The sequence below is a fragment of the Macrotis lagotis genome, chromosome 6, assembly GCF_037893015.1.
Source record: "Macrotis lagotis isolate mMagLag1 chromosome 6, bilby.v1.9.chrom.fasta, whole genome shotgun sequence".
NCBI lineage: Eukaryota > Metazoa > Chordata > Mammalia > Peramelemorphia > Peramelidae > Macrotis > Macrotis lagotis.
The window spans coordinates 103,811,101-103,832,027 of record NC_133663.1 but is presented as its reverse complement, the minus strand read 5'-3'; the positions used below and the strand labels follow the sequence as shown (position 1 = coordinate 103,832,027).

The 20,927-nt window shown below is 33.2% G+C and overlaps 1 protein-coding gene across 1 annotated transcript in view; it reads right to left on the bottom strand.

The window, feature by feature from the left end:
- Nucleotides 1-2,959: 2,959 nt before the first annotated feature.
- The window catches only part of PCDH17 (protocadherin 17), a 117,372-nt gene continuing 99,404 nt past the window's right edge, over nt 2,960-20,927 (bottom strand). The window contains exon 4 of the mRNA XM_074191773.1: nt 2,960-7,644. Within this exon, the coding sequence (XP_074047874.1) occupies nt 6,971-7,644 (674 nt within the window). The 3' untranslated portion in view covers nt 2,960-6,970. The remainder of the gene's footprint in view (nt 7,645-20,927) is intronic.

The window sequence follows — 20,927 nt, the reverse complement described above, 5'->3', positions numbered from 1 at the left end:
TAGAAAGCACAGTGAGAAATTTAGAAAGCAGTTGAACAAGATAAATCAATTAATATGTATTGCTTCTTGTTAATGTAGAACTTAATTTTCTGAATCTTATTGCCATCAGTGATAAGTCATTAAAGTATATAAATTCTCATTCTTATGGATTTATGTATTACCCTGGGTAAATTTTAACTTCTTTTAGAACAAAATTTAGTCCATTGTTTGGCAGGCATATTGAAAAAAAAAACAAAAACATTTTTTTCTCAATGTATCATGAAAAAAAAGTAGTGTAGTGCTTTGGGTTAGAGACAAGCTGAGATAAAACCAACTAACTAAATATTTTAGGCTTATTCAAATCAAATTTAGTTAGATTGATCACACCTTTGATTATGTTACTATGCATGTATGAATATATATGTACCAGAATATGAAATTCTCTTTTAAGATTTCTGTTACTTTCTGTACCTAAATTACCTGACAGCTTAGCTGTAAACCCTCAGGGAAGCAACCGTATTTTTTTTCTTTATGTAAACATAACTAGGATAAGATCTGTTTTCACAAGTAATGATAAGAATATAGACTAGATTGAAAAAAAAGTGTAGAAAATTGGTTCCATTTTGTCTTATCTTCAAGAAAGTAAGAGTCATATTTACAATTTAAATTTTAAAAATAATGTTTGAAACTAAAAATTGACCTGAATTTTAACTACCAGAGTAGAATTTGTGAAAAACGAAATAAGTTTATAAAAAATTGTCCGTATTGTTAGCATTACATATTGGGGAAGTGAATATTATATAACTCTAGCATTCATTTTCTTTTTTGCCTGGTAAAAAAAATCCATTTTGAGACAATAGATGTTAATAGCACATAAATTACAAAGAGCAACTTGAAGACAGTAATGTAAATCAATTTTCTCACTTTAATTAATCTTTTTAAGAGAAAATACCATTCCTTCTTTTTTTTTTTCTTTTTGTGCTGTGAAATCTGAGAGAAATATTTATTGTTGTAAATCAACCTTGAAATGGGAACGCTAGGAAACTGTATCTTCCAATACTGGACTGGCCAGTATCTAATCAGTAAAGATAAAATGAGTGTTACTTGGAATTAGTAGATGTAAAAAATGAACAGAAGGTGATATTTTTCCTTGTGTGAAGTCTGCTACAAGTATCCTGGAAAGTGTGTCTTAAAAGGTTTAAAGATGGTTCATTAACTTTCTGATCTATTTCTATGTGCACTGCTGATACTATCCTGACCTTTAACAATTCAGACTGCATATCTCCTGCAAAGAATATTTTGTGTTAGTTTCAAGGAAATTCAGTCTTTGGGTACTTATAGCTGAGAATATATGCTTTAGGTGGCTTTCATATTTCATTGACATGGAATTAAACTGGGATAACAACAGTGTTGTGGGTAAGTCTCTATGGGATTTCTAAGTGAGAGAAGATCTAGGAACCTCTAGTTAATTGGCTACCTACTACATAACAATGGGCTCCCTACTAGATGGTTTTAATATACAAAGAGCCATTCATGAGTTGGTTGAATTAAGAACTCCATCAAAACATCAAATCAGCCACTGGATTGCTATAAAATGGGTCTTTCCTTTACATAAGCTTTATAATGGATCTAGCCAAATCATTTCTGTTATAGTTGCAATTAGTGACAGCAAGAGACCAAAATAAATGCCTTCTAGCAGGACTACACTAAAATGATCTCCTTGGTTATTAGATTCTGACTTATACGAATTAACTTTTGCACTATGAAGTTCAGACAACAAAAAACATTTTTTTCTGAAAGATATATTTCCTCCTCCTCCTCGTTATTAGTATTGTCAGTTTTATTGTTGCTATTAACTCTGATAGTACAATTGTGGAGGTTTGACGAAAATATGAGTTAGAAGATAATATGAGCTGTGGATTGAGATAAAAGTTCTAAAGTGTTCTAAAGAATTAGGTAAATAAAAATGGCGATAAAAAAAGAAATACATCTAAGAAAGTCAGTATATAATAAAGTGCAGAATTTTGTGTTAAATAAATCAGGAAAGCTTTATTTTTGCTAGGTTTCAATCTTGTGATCTTGGACATCACTTGATCCCTCCATGTGACTCTTTTCCTGCCTGAAAAATAAGGTGATTTGAATATATCACCTCTGAGGTTGCTTCCAGGTCTAAAACTTCTAAGTATAATATTTCAGATGATCTATGCAAATACTGACTAATGTAACTCTTCCTATTAGATGAAACCAAAGGCTTACCTGAAGATCTATTATAAAATGTAGACATCATAAAAATAAAAAAATTTCAAATACAAATTAAACCTTTGTCATAGTGATTGTGAAATGGCTTGGTAAATGTTCTATTTTTTAAATAATTATTCCTTTCTTTTAGTGACTTTTTACCAGGAGATTACAGAAGAGACATAGCTGTATGTCAAATAATTCATACCTTAGGAAACCTTAGTTGGTTTTCTCTCTTTCCAAAGATTAATGACCAGATATATCTATTCTTTTCTTAAGTACATTAGTTACTCTTAGGTTGACCTGAACAATGAAGCATGTCTTTTAAATTCCAACAATAAGTGTGACTTTGTCATTTGAAAATTTTAACACTGACATTTATGTCACTAGAAAGTACTTTTGTCTTTCATTGATTTCTTTGAGTATTGAGCTGTTGTGGAATCTTTATTACTTTGTATACCATAAGAATCATGGTCACTATGTGATTGACACTTTGGGTCCCCTTACTCTACTTTTTCCAAAGTGTCATGTTGAAAAAATATTGAAACATTACCTCTAATCAACGAAAAAGGAAGATTCCAAGTCTTGTCTTTTTTTTTTGGATGAGCAGAGAGCTAGCAATAACAGTTACATTGCCACAAGTTGCTTTTCCAAAGTAATTACCACCAAGCTCCCTGTGGTATGCAGTGTTTAACACATTGCTTCCAGTGTTAATGAATGCAAGAAGAGGCAAACACAACTATTAGTAATTGCTTTTTATTCGTAGTCCTCATTTTCCAGATAGGTCACATTTAAACACAGCCATTAGACAATAGCGTTGAGATAATCCATACAATGTATGCTGCTTTTGTTGTCCTTGTTCACCAATTGCTTGGTGCAGCTCAGAACTTTATGGGAATGATGAAGCTGATGAATGGGAATTGCCAATCTGTGGAAGAATGGGGCCAGGGGAATCAAGACTTGAATCAGGTCTCATTCAATTATGTTTCAAATCAACAGATCTCGATAGCCAAAACTCTCATCTGAATTAATGCTCTGATAAATGCTGTCTGTTGTCAAAAAGAATGTAATTAGACAATAATGAGTGCATGTATATTATACCAGACCTCAGACTACTTGTTGACCTCAGCAAATTCTACTCCATTAAGCAACATTCAGTTTTAAAGCTGGTTTTAATAAAGCATCCTGTTCCATTACTAGTCATAACATGATTTTTTTATGGCCACATTTCTAAATGGGCACTATCTACAGGCTCTAATGGCACATCATAGTTAAAAAGGTCTCTGCTAATTGGGGGTATCAAGATAAAGTCAATTGAATCCAGTTAATTTATGGTGTGGTGAGTCAACCTTAACATACTATCTACAATAAGGTTCACTGAAGCCACCAAAGCAAGGTTATAAAAGTATTCTTTGAAATTGTTGGATATTCCCCTTTAGCATTTACTTTGAGAAAGATCTAAATAACACTGGTTCTCTTTCATTGTAACAGTATTTATACAATTTTATTATTAGTAAACAACTGTTGGAACATTATCTTTCAAAATGCCATTCATTCTGCTTGACCTCGAGAATGGTGTTTTTCAGCAGGTGAGAAAGCAGTTAATCATTAAATTCATATGTATGTATGTATGTATGTATATTTGTGTAAGAGGATCAATTTGAAAATGTGAGATGTTTTTCCCCTATTTTACACATGATATGAGGCCCCATCAAATTCCACTGGTTGATCATGCATAGCCTGCTAATACAGGCTGTTTCAAAATTGTGAAGTTGGCAATCTCAGATGGCTTCATGGGAAGCAAAGCACCAGAGGTCTATGACAAAGGTAGCTGCTGGCCAAATGAATAAAAGCAAGATTCCCTCAACTCAGCTAAAAAGCTCAGAGTCATGGGCGCTGAATTACCTCAGTCAAGTAAATAAATAATCACTACTAAATACATATAATGTGTTAAACACCTAAAGCTAGTAAATCACTAGTGACAGAGAGCCTAAAGGTAAATTCTTCTTACATTGGCACAACCAATTCTTAAAATCTCATGTTTCACGGTTTATTTGTTTTGAACATATTCAGACACATACAATGAATGATGTAGCTGGTTATTCAGGGTTAGGAGTGTTGAAAAAAATGAACCCTATTCGCTCTCAGTTGATTTCATATAAACACCACCTTTGATTTTCTTTTCTGTGTAAATCTCTGTGTCTAGTAAAAAGAGAGACAGTGCTTGGTAGAATTAAATAGCAGAGTCACTTCTCCATCAAATTTCAGCTATCAAGCTAAATCAACCTGTAGTCTCCTGGCAAAATAATATTGTATAACAGAGACAACACATTTCAAATACATAATTGTCCAAAATACAGAGAGCAGCTAGGTTCAACATGTACAAGATCCCTTGTTTTTTTTTCCCTAATTTAAATATTTAAGAATAATAAAAACCAAGAGCAGTGCTTTGGAAAAGCTATTACCAGGAACCAAAGACAATTCTTTGTAAGATTGTAAGGCTGATGAGATTTGATCACTCTTCCCTCTGAAAACAGTTTTGCAATGAGGTACTGTCCAAAATCACATCTGAAATTGATGGAAATAGCTTAAATAGAACTTTGTGAGGTCTGAAATTGCAAAACTGAATTCACCTCATTAATTTTTTTTAAATATAAGGACTTCAATACATTTATATTGTTTCTACACTGGCTTGGTGACCAGAAAGGAAGGCACGGAGTTCTCCACCATTCTCACAATAATGTATTTCTCTATTCCAGTGCACAAAAAGTTTTCATCTAACTCCACAACACTTTTAAAGGTATGGTCCTGATATTCTGTCATGAAATTGTAAAAAGCCAGATATGTTAAAAACCTAAGGGAAAAAAAGTAGACAAAGTACTTTTTCATCTCCTGATTTCTCTAAATGGGCTAATTTCATGTTCTTGACCACCTGAAATTGGAACATTTCCCATTATTGTTTGTAAATAACTTTGATATTTATCAAAAACCACAGCAGAAAGCAGAAAGAAAACACAGAGAAGACCTGGTTACTCTTAAGCTGCTCTAATAAAGAGAGCAAATGAGTACTTCAAATCAGAAAGAATACTATTTTTTAAAAGCTTGTAATCTTAAGATTGCACATAGGAAGAAACCATGGGCAATGACAGTGCTGGTACCTAGACATGCACAAAAGCACTCTCATGCTTTGGAAACAGAATGGCAGCGTGAGTCTTGAAGTCCTTAAGATACTCAGAGCAATCAATCAGGGGCATTATATCTACAGAAACAGAAGCAAAGGGTATTGTTGTAAGGGGAGAAAGAACCAAGGAAGTTCCAGGTATTGGTTCAAGTGTAATTTTTGTTATTAAACATGAATTTTCAATAAGAAACTTCTACAAGGACTTGCACATAACCATGACTGATGGATGTATTTTCTGACCTTTTCAGTTAGCTCCATCAGCTCACTCAAACACATTTTGAACAGATTATGTACTGTAGTACTTGCTAGACCATACATTAAACAAGAGACTTTGCTCTGAGGCACTGCTTCCCACACTCCATGGGGAAAAGGAAGCAGGAAAAAACAAAACTCATAGAGTTCGACAGCTACCGAGGCAACACTTGCCATTTACAATATAAGCCCAAATATTTTTGCAACACAACTATATATTAATTTAATAAAATACACAATATAGCTCTTATACACTCAACAATTTGGCTCATATGCACTGAATCTGCAATAAATCAATAAAAATATGTCATTTGATGTAAACACATTGAATCTTCTTACATTTGCACATTTAAATGGTCATGTGATTCATGTATGTCTAGGACATTTTCACTTTCCTGAGCTATTTTAGTGTCCACAAATGGATAAAAAAAGTGTTAATAATGTTAATTTTCTCTGTATAGTACCATTCATTGGTAACTATATTTTTTCTGAAAACTTCACTATATTTCAAGTTTAAAACATTGATCATTATTTATATGTTTGTTGGACACTAAAATGCTAAATAGGCATTTAAACCTTTAAAAATTTTCTTCTTTAATGAAGTGAAATAGTAAATGTGTGTGCAGGACAAAATGGACTATATCATTTTTACACTTAACTCTTATATGGCAGGAAGTGTATTACGAATGACCAGGATATGCTTTGTTGACTAATGATATGGAATGTTCTTTGTGTGTTCATGTGTGGCAGGTAACTTTATACAGAAACGTTTACCACAAATGTGTGTTAATGTTTGGCGTAGCTTGGACTACTGCAAAGATCTTTTCAGGACTTTCAGTAGAGGCCTGTGATGACAGCTGGAAATCCATCACACATCAAAATTTGTCAACCCCGTTTTGTTTCTCTTTTTTTTTTCCACAGGGTGATAGGTAAACAGTAAAGTCAGCATTAACCATGGAGGACAGTCTTACAAGGATCAGAAAGATTTCATTTCTCTCATCTTTATACCTTCTTAACAAATGGTCAAAAGATGTTTCTCCCTCCCTCTTTTTCTCCTCTCTTTTTTTTTTTCCTGTCCTTCTTTAAGCATAACTCGATTCTGTCCTAGTGTAAGTTTGGTCAAAATGAAACCAGTGTTATCTGTGAAAAATAAACAGCAGTGAAAAGAACATACTTGTGGGCACTTCAGATGTTCACTAAAAGCCTTTAAAGCAGCATTGGTCTTCGTTCATCCCTGTAAAACTGTAATAACCAGGGCGGGGGATTGGTTCTAAATCAACAGAAGAGGCAAGAAAATGCCAATGCTTTTTTTTTCTTCTTTCACTTTCTCACAGCCACAGGGTCACTTCCCCGGCAATCTTGTAAAAGCTTATCAATTTCTCTCACCACTTCCTCCGCATCTACTGACTCTCTGCCTAGATCCCGGTTTGAATGGTCTAACTGCTCCAGAACAGAGTCCATCTCATTGGAGTCTCGACTCACTCGGGAATGCACATCCGCAAAGACCCTAGCCATCTGATCCGAGGCCATGAACGCAGTGTCCCTTGACTGTTTGCTGGGCGACAGGTACTGGCTGTCAGCGGACAGGTACTGGTGGTTGCTTGCTTCGGGTTTGGCGTCACAACCATCTATCGGTCCTTTAGTTGAGGTGCAAGGCTCAATGCCTGTCTTGGTTGGGCTGCTTGATGCTGAGGGGACCTCTTGGAGAAGAGGGCTCAGGGCACGTTTGGCTTTTAAATAAGGTTTAACATTGGCAATGAGAATAGTGTGCTCTCTCTTGTCTTTTCCAAATGTACAAAAAGTCTTTTTCCCAGTGGGATTCACAGTTTCATAAGTCTCAGTCTCAACATTAGCTTCCACTGTGGGGACAAAGAGATTTGTGCGGTAATCGGCGTTTTCAGCTTGATTGGTTGTAGGGAACTGTGGCATCCAACACCTGTCAGAATGACCAAGCACTCGACATTCATCTGTACAATTAACACACTCTTCTTGTTCTGCAAAACAGATGAGAAAACAAGTCCAGTCATTAGATATCCCTTTAAATGTCTATTGAGGCTCTCAGTGGGCTTGCTTGACCTCTGGTCTTTTAATTAAAAAAATAAAGAAAACAATAATTAAAACATTTCAGTAGGGTTGCATAAACCTTTAGGCTGAGACACTGGTTTTATTTAACAGGATTCTCTTGATATTAAAGAATTCCCATAGCCCAGAGGAAGTGAAAGGCTGCCACTGGAGAATCATTCTCAACAGAATTGAGAAAGCTTCCCCATAAACTAATCTGCTGCAGAAATCAGTTAGTCTTTGTTCAGGAAAACTCATCATAGAAAACGGTGAACAGTACTTAAGCAACTCAAAAGGCATTATCAGGATTAATTTTTCAAATCAAATAACAGGGCAATGACTGGCTTTCAGACTTTCATAAAAATCTTCAAGCTGGTTTTTCATGTTTTACCTCCACTTTGCTTGTAATTGTTATTTTGGGTGACAGTCATAAAATAAAAGGTTTTCTTAAAAAGTCTACTTTTCCTGCTGAGAATGGAGAAATGGAATTTTCTTTCAGAATGCATTATGAATAAGCTTGTCAAAAAGTGCACACTGGTATTTTATTAGATATGCGTATGGATCATGTAATCAGTTTTCTTCACTCCTGTTTTTTTGTTTTTAGTGCAAGTATGTGAAAATGGATTTGCTCAAGAGATAGAGCTCAGAATGAATGACAAATCATGACATTCTGTTTCAAATGATAATGCTTTCTGCAAGAAATGTTGCTTCCCTGTTTTGCCAATAGGCATATGGAATATCTAAATAAAACTTTTTTTTAATGACTGTTGTTTCAAAGATGCTGAACAAGAAAATAAGAAGGAAAATTTCTCACTCCTGTGCAATTTAATTGACCCCAGTATTCTGAACTGTAACTCTGGCCCAGTGTTTAAATTGGCACTATTGTCCAAAATAATTACCCCTCTGACATAGAAAGAATAATTGATTTGGTAGCTCAAGATCCTTGGTTGTGGATAGCTGATATCCACCTGCAAACTAAATGATCTTTACCACTTTACCACTCTCAAACCTCAGTTTCCTCATCTATAAAATGAAGGGGCCAGACTAAAATTTGCAAGTTCCTTTTCAGTTCTAGATCTTATAATCCTTGGAACTGATCCCTTCTAAGTCAATTAAAGCTCCTTGTGAAGCAAAGATATATGTGAACAAAAGGGAACTAAAATCTTCTACTCATTGGAGAATTCTAAAAAATAATTCTTTAGTTGATGGTAGATAATAGCTTCAAGTGACCCCTATGAGAGGAAAATCCCTATTAGCTTCCATAACCTGCTTTTTCTAAATAAAAAGCATATCCTTACCCTGAAAAGGGCTGTACAGAATGGAAAAAAAATACTACAAAGGTAGATTTTGAATCTGAGTTTACATTTGAAACATATACATATTTTCAGATATAAGAAAATGTCTTTTAAAATTCAACTTTACAAAGTTCCTTTATAAAGGGAAGTTTCTGAGTATTTTGACATTATAGAAATTATGTCATATTTCATAGCATGAAACATTCACACTTCTAAAATGGCAAAAGTATTTTGGTACATTGTCTCACTTTCATTTAGGTCAATTTTTAAAATTTATTTTCAGTGAATGAGTTAGAGTGTACACACATATATGCATATGTTAAAAACATATGCAACAAACTTTAAAAGTAAGCGTTAGCTGATAGTTAATTTGAACAAATAAGTTGACATATTCTAAGTTATGCTTAAATACACAGACAAAACAAATCTTGAGAATTCATCAGACTCTCAAAAAATCTTTATTGCCTTGTTAGATCTGGACCAAGGTATACCCTATCATGTGTTTGCTCATATTTTATAGCTTATATTGGCAGCAACCACATTTATTTTCTAGTTGGATGTTTTCTAAAATACTTTATTTTTTAGAATGTAGGGTACAAGAAGAACAGGGTATACAATAGTTTTCAACTAATAAGGTTTAATGTGCTGAACTTGTAACTCCTCAATCTTGTTGACCAGAGAATAATCTTATCCGGAACTACACTTACAATTATATTCAGCTACCACAATCATGCACAAAAAACAACAATGAAAAAAGTGATTATTCATTATGCCTAGCAATATATTTATATGCTTCAGAGCTTACATTTTCTAGTTTTTCAAGACCTATATACATCTTTAAATTGAGTATTACAATTTTATATTCCAATCTTGACTAATCCTTCATTTGTATTTGGTAGCCTGCTTGATAATGGCTGAATTAAATATGAATAAAAATCAAAGTAAGAAAAATAATGTCATGGTTAAAAAAGATTCTAAGTTGACCATGAATGTGAAATCATAAACTCTGACTGTATGGGAATCTTGAACTGAAAGTACTGGGAGGAAATAAAAGGTGTTTTGCTTTATTTTTTAATTTAACACTTTATGTCATGTCCTAGGAAGCAAATCTGGAGTATTGATTATAATACATTATAAGCAACTCACCTCACCATTAAACTGCAATTTGAACTGTTATAGTTTGCAGGCAAGGAGGTAAATTGAAGAAGTACTTTTGTTCAACTAGTAGAGACCAAAAACCAAAGTGAACTATCGCAACTAAGGTTCCAATTAGTAATTATGGGGGGAAAAGTAGAAACAATGTAAAAGTAAACAAATAAAGGATACATAGAAAGATAAAATTTAGGAATGCTTATTACACAAATGCATATAGATATATATTTACATACATGTAAAAACAAGAGATTCTATGGCAATTTACCCCATTCATATTTGTTATCTCTAGTCTTTCTGCTTCCTGTTAAAAATATGCCCTTAACAATGCATTTGTGTATAATAAATAAGAATAGCATAGAGACTCTCCTCAATCTCTGGAGCTTTGCAAGTAGACAATCAAAACTGCTTTCTGCACCTTTGGGAGAGCAAATTTTAAAATAGATGTGCTAAATTATCAGATGCAAAAAAGAAAAGGAACGTAAGCTCTGTGGAAAATTTATATTTGTCTAGATTGGGAATTTATAAAAGCAAATATTGAGGAAAAACTAGGAAGAATTATAGCAAAATAAATTTGATCCAAAATTGGCTTTTTTCTTGGAATTATATAGCATTAACACATCAGTATCATCTTCCCTGAGACATAGGGAGCTGGCCTGACATGCTATATGACAGGGTCCAAATAGCCTTCAATTGGATTTCATTTACTAAACATTTATATGTTAAGCATTCATATAATATGCCAGTCATTCAGTCACAAATTTGACAGAGTTTGATTCATACTTTAGTGCATGTCTATACAGCAGAATAATAACTTTGGATGAGGGTTGGAAGTAAGGAGACAGACATTGTTAATTGAGCAGAATGGAGATCATGTCCCTGTATAACTGTTGGAATCCTGGAGAGCCCTGTCTAAGGAGCAGATTCATATTCACCACAGGACAAAAAAAGATACATTTCACTTTGGTAGAAGTTCATGTAATGAAAAATGAGAAAGAAAAAGAGAAAGAGAGACAGAGAGAGTAAGAGTGAGAGACAAACAGACAGACACAGAGAGAGACAGAGAGACAGAGACAAAGATATTGATTTCAAATGGAAGGAGCAGCATAAAAGATACTCCATCTCTTCTCCATACCCAAGAGGGCAGAATACTAAAACTACTTTCTGTTGAGGTGGGGAATGATCATTTTAGTCTATGACCAAATCCCCAAAGGAATATATTTATACTGTGATTTAACTCTGACAACAAGTCATAGCTGAATAAAAGGGGAAACATATGTATTCTGATCTTTTATACAAAAAAATTAATACCAACATTTTATTCCCAATCTATTCTTTGGTTGAATCGATTAAAATGAGACATTGTTAGACCCTTTTGGAAAGCTTAAAGATAACCAGGGTATAATAGAGTTATTCAGAAGACCTGAATTTGTGCATTTTTCTCTTCCACTAAATATCTATATAGCTTGTATTTTCTGAGCTTCAGTTGATCATATAAAATAGCTTCAATAATTTTTGCCTCTACTTCTTTCACATAATTTTTTCATGTTGGGGGGGGGTGAAGATCCAATAAGATAATTTGTATGAAACTATCTTAAGAGCATTTAAATATCCTATGCATGTAAGGAATGATTATAATTAACTGATAATTAAGAAGCATTTTGCATTAGCCTAAAATAAATTGGACTTCTAATCAGGAAGGCCTTTGGACAAGTCCAACCCCTCTCCTATCTTATGAAGCAAATAATAAAAAAACTCTTTCCATGTTACTGAAATGAAACTTTTCCAGAATGTCTTCAGCATTAAAGTATTTTTAAAATCTATTCTGATAGACTTTATAGTGGAATTAGTGGAATCTTCAAAAGCTTACCTTTATAGAAAAAAGATCTATTCTTACTTCCCATGAAAATTGTCTAACTTATTATATGATAAATGAAGACATAAGCCCTTCTCTCACCTAGTTCACAAATCAAATGTATTTATGGATGTGTATTAATCTTCCAGAAAGACTGGGTTCTAAAATGTTTGCTGTATATTGAGCCAGTAGTTGAACTCATAAAATGCTGTTGGTTATTTTATGACATTGGGATTTATTCTATCTTTATTAATGATGTGATAACTGAATATTATTTAATTTTTCAATTACATATTAATTATTTCTACTATTATTCATTTTTTCTTCAGTTACATATCTTTAAAAGTCAAAAAAGAGTTTCTTCAAAATGAATTCATCAGTTTTAGCATATCCCCTAACAAAAAATATGTGAATTCCAACTATTTTATATATTTTTTAAAATGATAGAAAAACCAAGATAAATTTTGAATTAACTCCACAGAATCTCTTTTTGCAAATATAGTTCTACAAATAGATGAGAAATCCAATCCAGCTATAGAAATTCACATCAATGACTCCTCAGTGAAGCAGAACAATGCAAACTACTTGAGGATAGGGACTAGCATCTCTGGTACCTTGGACAAAGTTGGTATTAATTTTTTTGTATAAAATAAAATTTCATTGTATTTTGTAGTAGCACAATTGATAATACATAAGAGTTTCTTTCAATGTTAATAAAAATAATAATGCTTTTGCTATGAAGATAATTTTTATTAAACAATACTATTAATGAAAAGGGTCATTGTTTCCAAAAGGGAGTTGAGAAAGCACTGGAGTTTTCTACCCTATTAGTTATTGGATTATGTGGTGCTTATATTTAGTTAGCTCAAGAATTACAATACATTTGGTCAGAAGTTTAGATGTAATTCTCTTGATCTAGAAATAAGGAGAACCAAAGCATTAGTTCTCTTCACATGTTATGATTAAATAGACCTGTGGGAAATTTGCATATTTATGTTGTCTTGTTTATCTGAGACACTCTTACAACTGGACTCAGCAATACAAAATGGATTGCTTTTTTTTTTTCTTTTTTAGCTTCAGCTAGCCTTTGATTTCCCCCTAGTATGAGGATTATTAGTATGCATCAAAGAATTGTTATATTTATATTCCTTTATTAATGTTAAAACATATCTTCAAAAGAAATATCACTAAAAAGAATTTTGTGCCACTTCTATGGAAAAGAAAATTGCATGAAAGTAGAACTTTCATCAAATTGGCTACTATGATAACAGGTAATTTTGGCAATTTTACAAAAGGCTACCAAAATTGTAGTGATGAGTCCCCTGTGTACTGCCCTCAGCAGAATATTTTTGAAGTGTCCTATGTTATTTTGGTCAGCACATTTCAAAAAAGGTATTGACCATGTAGATTATGAGCCTGAAGAAGGAAGCCAAGATAATTAGTATTCTTGAAAAATCATGCTATGTGACAATTCATTGTAGGGAATGGAATAATTGCTTAGTATTCAGGTATTTAAGGAGATGCATTTTTAAAAGGTCTCAGAGAGCATAGAAAGGACCCAGGGATAGAAGTCATAAGGAGGTAGATATCAGCTCCATATAAGGGTAAAAAAATAAAGTTCTTATTGATTAAAGTCAAAACTAGTATGGGATGATTAAGAAAGCAGGTAAAATTTCTGTCTGTGACCATTCTTAAGCCAAAGAGAGAGATGACCTCATGCCAACAGAATTATTAGCATTGGCAAGGGTTGGAAAAAAATGACTTCTAACATCTTTTGATTAAAACATATCTTATTTATTAGCAACTAGGTAGAAAGAATGTCATAAATGGATTCAGGAAGACCTGAGTTCTAATACTGCTTTAGACCTTTAATATCTGTATGACACTGGGCAATTACTTAATCTCTCTCACCTCAATTTCATCTTTAAAAATAGAGATAACAATGGCTAATAATAAATAATACTTATTTTGTTGGGTTGTCATGAAGATCAATATAACATGCTTTGTAAACTGTAAAGTAGGTTATCATCATTATCAATCATCATCATCATAGCTAACATTTATACACTTACTATTTACCAAGCATTGTGTTAAGAACTTCAAAATTACTGTTTCATTTGATTTTTCACAAAACCCTAAGTTTTGTCAGGTAGATGCTATTATTATCCCCATTTTATTGAAATGGAAACTGAGACATACAGAAGTGAAGTTAATTATCCAGTAAATTGAGGTTGAATTTGAATTCAGGTTTTCCTGATGCCAGAGAAAATGCTCTATTCATTAGATCATCATCATCATCGTCATCATCATCATCATCAAGAACATCTTGTGTCTCTATCTCTTAGTATAGTGTTTGGTATATAATAGGCATTAATAATATTAGTAATAAATATTGATTGATTGATTTCCCCCTTCTAAGGGGGAAATTTTTAAGATTTTAAGATGTTGTTTCAAAGTGCAGTAAGTTTTCCATAAACTTAACATTTCCATAATACAATATTTCCATTTCTGGTACATAATAATGCATCAGATGTCTCCTTCTTTAATATATGAAAAATGTCCCTAATCCTAGAGGAAACTGCCTAAGAATCATGAGATATTGCAGAGGTTAAGTGAATGGAATCTATTTTGGGTGGAAAGTGTGGGAGTTTTGGGGGGGGTTTTCTTGTTATGCTTTGTTTTTTCCCTACCAGTATTCAACCATACTCCCAGCTTAGGAAAAGTATTGCAGAACTCTGACATGTAATGTTAGGGTGCCCCTGCCTTCCTATTTCAATATTAGTGCACTGCTGCATCACTGTCCTTTCCTCTTAGCTCTGAGGCAGACAACTTACTTAAAAGAAACAAATTGGAGATTTAGCCTTCTCTTCCATGTCATTGTGCCCCTGTGCAACTCCATCCAGAGAGGGATGCTTAGCAACTCATTTTAACCACTAACAGGAAATGTTGAGGAACATAAAATGATTCCATTCCCTTAGCTTCTGATGCCCTGGGAACTCATATTTGTAAATCAGCAACCATACATATGCTTCGAGCATAAGAACTTCCCATATACATATGTTATCTGCCTCTGCAGAACAGAATTAATTGTCTTCTTATGAAGATATAAATCTCTGTCATGGAAATTTGAAAACAAAAATAAAACAGGACATGAATGGGAGCATTCTGTTTCTCGGTGGCTAAGGCAGAACCCAATTGGAGAGGGAATTTTCTCCACTTCATGCTGTCAACAAAATAGTTTTATTTCTGCTTTGTGAATAGCTTTAAATAGAAAGAGTGCTCTTTTCTTAGCATAGTCGGTGCTGTTTCTAGCAGGATCTGAAACTCAGTGTTGTTTCCAAGTAGAAAACTCTATAAATGGAAGTCCATTTTTTATTTGTTCTCATTTTTCTTTTTTATATCCAATTCCCTTTCCTTCACCAACACAAGCTTTCAAAGCGCCTAATTAGCTGTCTGAAAAAAAGTACGAAGCAGTCACCTGTCTCTATTTATGGCCAGTATCATAAATGCTATACCCAAGTAAAGTGCTCCATCTCAGGTGTTCCCCCTGACAGAAACACCATGAAAACTCAAGGCCTTCAATGCTGAAATTCAGGAGTAATAGTTGAGCAAATTGCATGTTCCATGAACCTGAGCTAGTGTATAAACATAGAGAAAAATGGAAAAACTGAATATTAGAACTGGTAAGAATTCTCAATATACTTCCTAATACAAAGAGATACACAAAGAAAAACTTGTTACAAATGTGTTGGAAGCCTGCCTCCTCAGGAAAAATAGGCTTTCCTCTACTGGCATTGATTATTAATCCATATATTCTACACTGATGATGAGGGGAATAAACAATAACTTCCTATAACATGATAGCCTAACTATATGCCTATATACTTTCCAGCTATGAATGACTTTGATATTAGACTTATTAAGTATACTAATCTTGATATGGCTTTAAGTTTTCCTCTGCCTAACTACAAAAGAAAAGAAAAATGCATTTCACTTTCAATATCTATATCTGTTAACTCTTCTTACAGAACTCTATGTATAAAATATCCTTTAGAACTCAGGAAAAGAGAAAGGGTTATTAGAATCAGAATAAATTGTGTCCTCTTCTTCATCTATGCAGCCTTTTTCCTATATCCCCACCATCCACATATTCAGTATTCACCTGAGTAGGTTTTAAAATTATTTTTAATAAGCTGGGTTTACCCCTAGGGCAAAGGAGAAGAAGAATGGGTGAGGGAAAATGTGACATAGGAGGAATTAATCACTTTATTTCAGCTGAATGATCTTTCATATATTGCATTGTATTACCCATGATTCTCAGCTGTGCATGGGGACCAACAGTTGGTTAACTAATTAAGTAGGTGAATTACAGATGTAGCAGTTTGTTTTTTACTCCTTTCTGAAATATATGAAGAAAATGGAAGCTGTTACAAGCAGTTTATCTTGTATATCTCTCTAATAATGACCTATTGCCATGTCACAGATAATAATTATTATGAGTCCTGAGATTTGATTCTTTTTCTTCTAAAATTAATAGCCACATACTGATCAATGTTTAAATGATTTACATAAAAAAGAAATTAATAAAATATAAGGTTATAGTTTGGAGTTAAACTCTCAGAGTGTCATTTACTGTAATTGTCAATTGTCTATCATCTCAGATGTGGGTATGTGTGAGAAATTTCTTAAAACATGATTAAGTTGGAAAAAACATGGGCGGTTTTGAAATGTCAGTTCTGAGGAATGCACCTGTACTGTAAGATTTTGCTCTTAATACATTAGCATGACTGTATTCAAATGCTAGAACCCACTGGTCTACCTTCTATTGGAGAGAATCCAGGAGCATATGGATGATCTAAACTGCCTCAAACATTTGCAACCATTGCTTGAGTAAACCCTGCATGGTTTCAGGGAACATTCATGAGCCTCTGACAATCCTATGGACAGAGTACAGGGACTAAGATCCATGAAATAATTTGAAATTTTATTGACAATGAACAGTATATCTTTGCTGTGAAAGAAAACTAAGCAGTAAAAGCATTGAGAAAATTTAAAGATAAAAAACAGAAGAAAAAAATTGAATAAAGAGAAAACATGGAATCGAAACTAAATATTGGCAACCCATGAAATACACAATCCTGGAAGTGAAGAGAATCTTGAAGTGTTTTTATTATTATATTGAGATAGGAATGACTTTACTACTTGGGACTGATACTTGATAGTATCTTTTGGCAGGAAGAGATTCAGCCAAGTCAAATCCACAAGAGAATGAACTATTGCAATTCAGTGGGAAAAATGTCTGTGGATCTAATGTTTTCCTCAAATCACATTCTATGTGTCCATCAACACAAGTATTGCTTTAGATACCAGAAGGGGATATGAAAGAAACAATAACCACATTAACAACAATAATAAATGTTAAATTCTGTCATTGTCCCCAAGGAGCCTAGACTACACAGAGAATTTCAAAATGAGAAAAACTTGAGAAAAATTGGCCATTAAAATATATGATAATTACTAAACTATAAGAGGAATTCTGAAGGAGAGATCAGGAAGAGTTTGATTAGTTGACCTAATTTGAACTGGGCCTTGTAGGATGTAGAGAATTACATGTGAAAGAGACAATAAAGGAAGCCACAAGAATCAAAGAAAAATATCATAGACAAAGGTGGAACAATAAAGGAAGTCTAATTAGAGTAGAAAGTTTTTACTTAGTATTGGTAAAAAACAGACAAATATAAGACGAATTTAAAATATTAAATGTTTTTGAAAATCAGGGAGAGAACCTTCATATAATGCTACAGACCTGTATGATCCCAAAACTAATATATTTCTTGGACTTGGAACACCTATAGTTAGTCAAAATTAGATGACTACCAGTATACTTAAGGAAGTGTCAATCAACCCCCAAACCAACTCAGAAAAAGAGAACAAATCACAGCTTTCAAATTGATAACTGGGATCAGCCAGGAGTGGCTCTTTCCAGTATGGGTGACACAGGGAGACACCATCTCAAGAAAAGCAAAAGCCTAACAAACAATATGCATATATACACATATATGTAGACAAATATATAGAGAAGTCTACAGATATGTGTGTATGTGCACACACTAACACCAGGAAGATAAACAGTGACTTAATTAAGAAGTCAAAGAGAGTTGATGCTTGATTAAAAAATTACATTTCAGCTTTGCGAGCATGAACAGACTGGTGAAAATAACAGTTTTGATGGCCTTCATTGTAAGATGAGGGTGGACCAGAGCAGGTTCATTTATCAAATAGGTTCTGAGAACAAAAAGAGGTGAATCTGAGAGAATTTCCTAAGAAAATAAGCATTGTTGATAGAGATTGTGAGATATAAAAGGAGAAAATGAATACGAACTAATATATCAAGTGTGGAAAACAAAAAACAGTGAAAGAACATGATTTTTCTCTTGATTTTACTTTATTGTGCATGTTGTTTCAGGTTTGTAATACTTACCTCATTGTCCTAAAAACAGGTAAATAATTGAAGACAATAAATAAATTTCATTCTTTCTCCTATAATATAGATATGAACAAAATGAAATCTGATTTGAATGAGATGGGAAATGTTAATGAGTGATGTCAGTAGGAGGAGTTATGTCTTAGCAAAAAGACTGATGAAACCTGTTCAATTTCAATTTTAAAAATTATTCTATAGAATGGAAACAAAGCTGGACATGCAATCAAGAGTCTCAAGGGGGTGAAAGGTAGAGCTAGTAGTGATGTATGCAAGTTGCAGATACAAATTTATTCTTGATTAAAGAGGGGAAAAAGATTCCAAGATTTAGTACTGTCTAAAAGTAGAATAGCCTTTCTTAGAAGATTGGATTTCTATCAGTGAAATTCTCCAAGATCAGGATGATCACATGCTGAAAATGAAAGTAGAGTTGCTGGATTTTTATTTGTTTGTTTTGCTCAAGTCAATAAGCTTTTATTAGTCATCTACTACATGTAAGGCTCTGTGCTAAGTACTAGAGATACAAAGAAATGGGCCTGCCCTCCAAATAAAACAAAAACTCAAATCCCTGCTCTTGGAAACTCAAAGTTCATCAATAATATACTATATAACATGAACCATGAAGTCCCTTTCAAATGTGACTGTATTTGAGTCTGAGCACTCAATTTGTGGAATTTAAAAGTAGTGGAATTGTAGATGTCAACTCTCTAAAACTTAGTTTTGTCATTTATGAAATAAGAAAATTAGTATTAATATTATATCTTCCCTTTCTTTGTATCTATCATGTACACTATCTGCTGATATGAGATTTAAATGAAATTCTGGATATACAAATTTTAGTAAACATAAAGAATTACATAAAAATTATTACAATATTTGTTGTTATTTATTATTGCTGCAGAAAGCTGCCTGCATTCAACAATATTATATCAAATCTGTTCAATTCCAGACTACTCTAACATAAAAAAAGAAAAGTAACATTTTGTAAGCTATTCCATTCTCCCATTTCTCTAAACTATTGCAATTGTGGATAATTAATAATTGCATGGCATAGTGGAAAGAACTCTGGACCAGGAATCAGGAGGACTAGTTTCTATCTTCACCTCTCGCCTGCCCCTAATTGTATAAGTGATTTCAACAAATCACTTAACTATTCTGTTTCTGTCTCCTTATCTAAATAAGCCAAACTAGACTAGACTAGAAGACTTCTAAAATTCTTGCTTTTTTTATTTTTATGAGCTAGAATATAACTCCTGCATTACATTTGACAGAGGTAGAAAGGTTTACCTTTTAGGTATTTAGATATATAACTTAGGTTTTGTTTAGCTCTATTAGTGTATAAGTATATTAGTTATTGGTAATAACTAATGTTAGTTAAATCAAAACCAGCATTTAAGTAATGCCTAATTTATGATTTCAAATTATTAAAAACTATGAGTTAGCCATTTAAAATAATTTTAAAAAAATAAAAAAATCAACACATCATCATAATTATGCTCTCATCCTGGTTTTCTACTCTTTATTGAAAGTCTAAGATTTTTTCATTCAGGACATCTTCTTCGGTGATTATTATTCAGAAACCCCTGAAAGTTTCAATAACTCTCTCTGTGAGACTGTGAGCTTTCATCTTAGTAATTTACTCCTAGAGCATTTTCACTGTATATTCCAAAGGGTTAACACAGCTGCCAAAAGTGTCTGATTTACATGCAGGGAGGAACTAATGCTTTGGCTCACAGTTCACAAAGATGCTATTTGGCTTACAAGGCCAAATTTTAAATTCTAGCCATTGAAACACTGCAATGAAATTCAGACATAAAAAGGATGTTAACTCTATTACTGTTTTTTCATCTTTTAGAAGTGGAGAATTTCCCTTATGTTTTCAGTGTCTCTGTTTTCTAGTTCTATCTCGGGTTGATGACATGAATCTTTGATGATATGGATGAACACATCTAAAATTCAAGTCATCCTTCTGGCAAAGCCCTAATCCTGTAAGGAAGGTCAATGAAAGCACATCTATTAAGCCTAACTTGTTGTAAGTAACAAGCAGGATATTCATATTAGGATTTTTCTCTCTGCTTTACTATCTGATTTCTATGGGGACATGCATCTATTTACCAGCATAAATCTTGTTGTTCATATTCTGTTACTAACACATGTTCTTTGTTCAATTGCTAGAGGTGGGTAAACAGAATCAGTGTCATTGTTAGCATTCTCTACAGAGTTAATGCAGATGTAGCTAATCCTCTCCTGTAATGCAGTAATCAGTAGCTTTCAATAGGATTTGGGAGTCCCAGAAGATATATAGATATATTTTAATCTAAAGGGTTAAATTTTAATCTTTTAATAGTATTTCTGCTGCAGAGAATATTGACTAAATGTATAGAAACCAAGTTCTTCAAAAATATCTGTAATTTCACATTGAGCTCCTTTAAA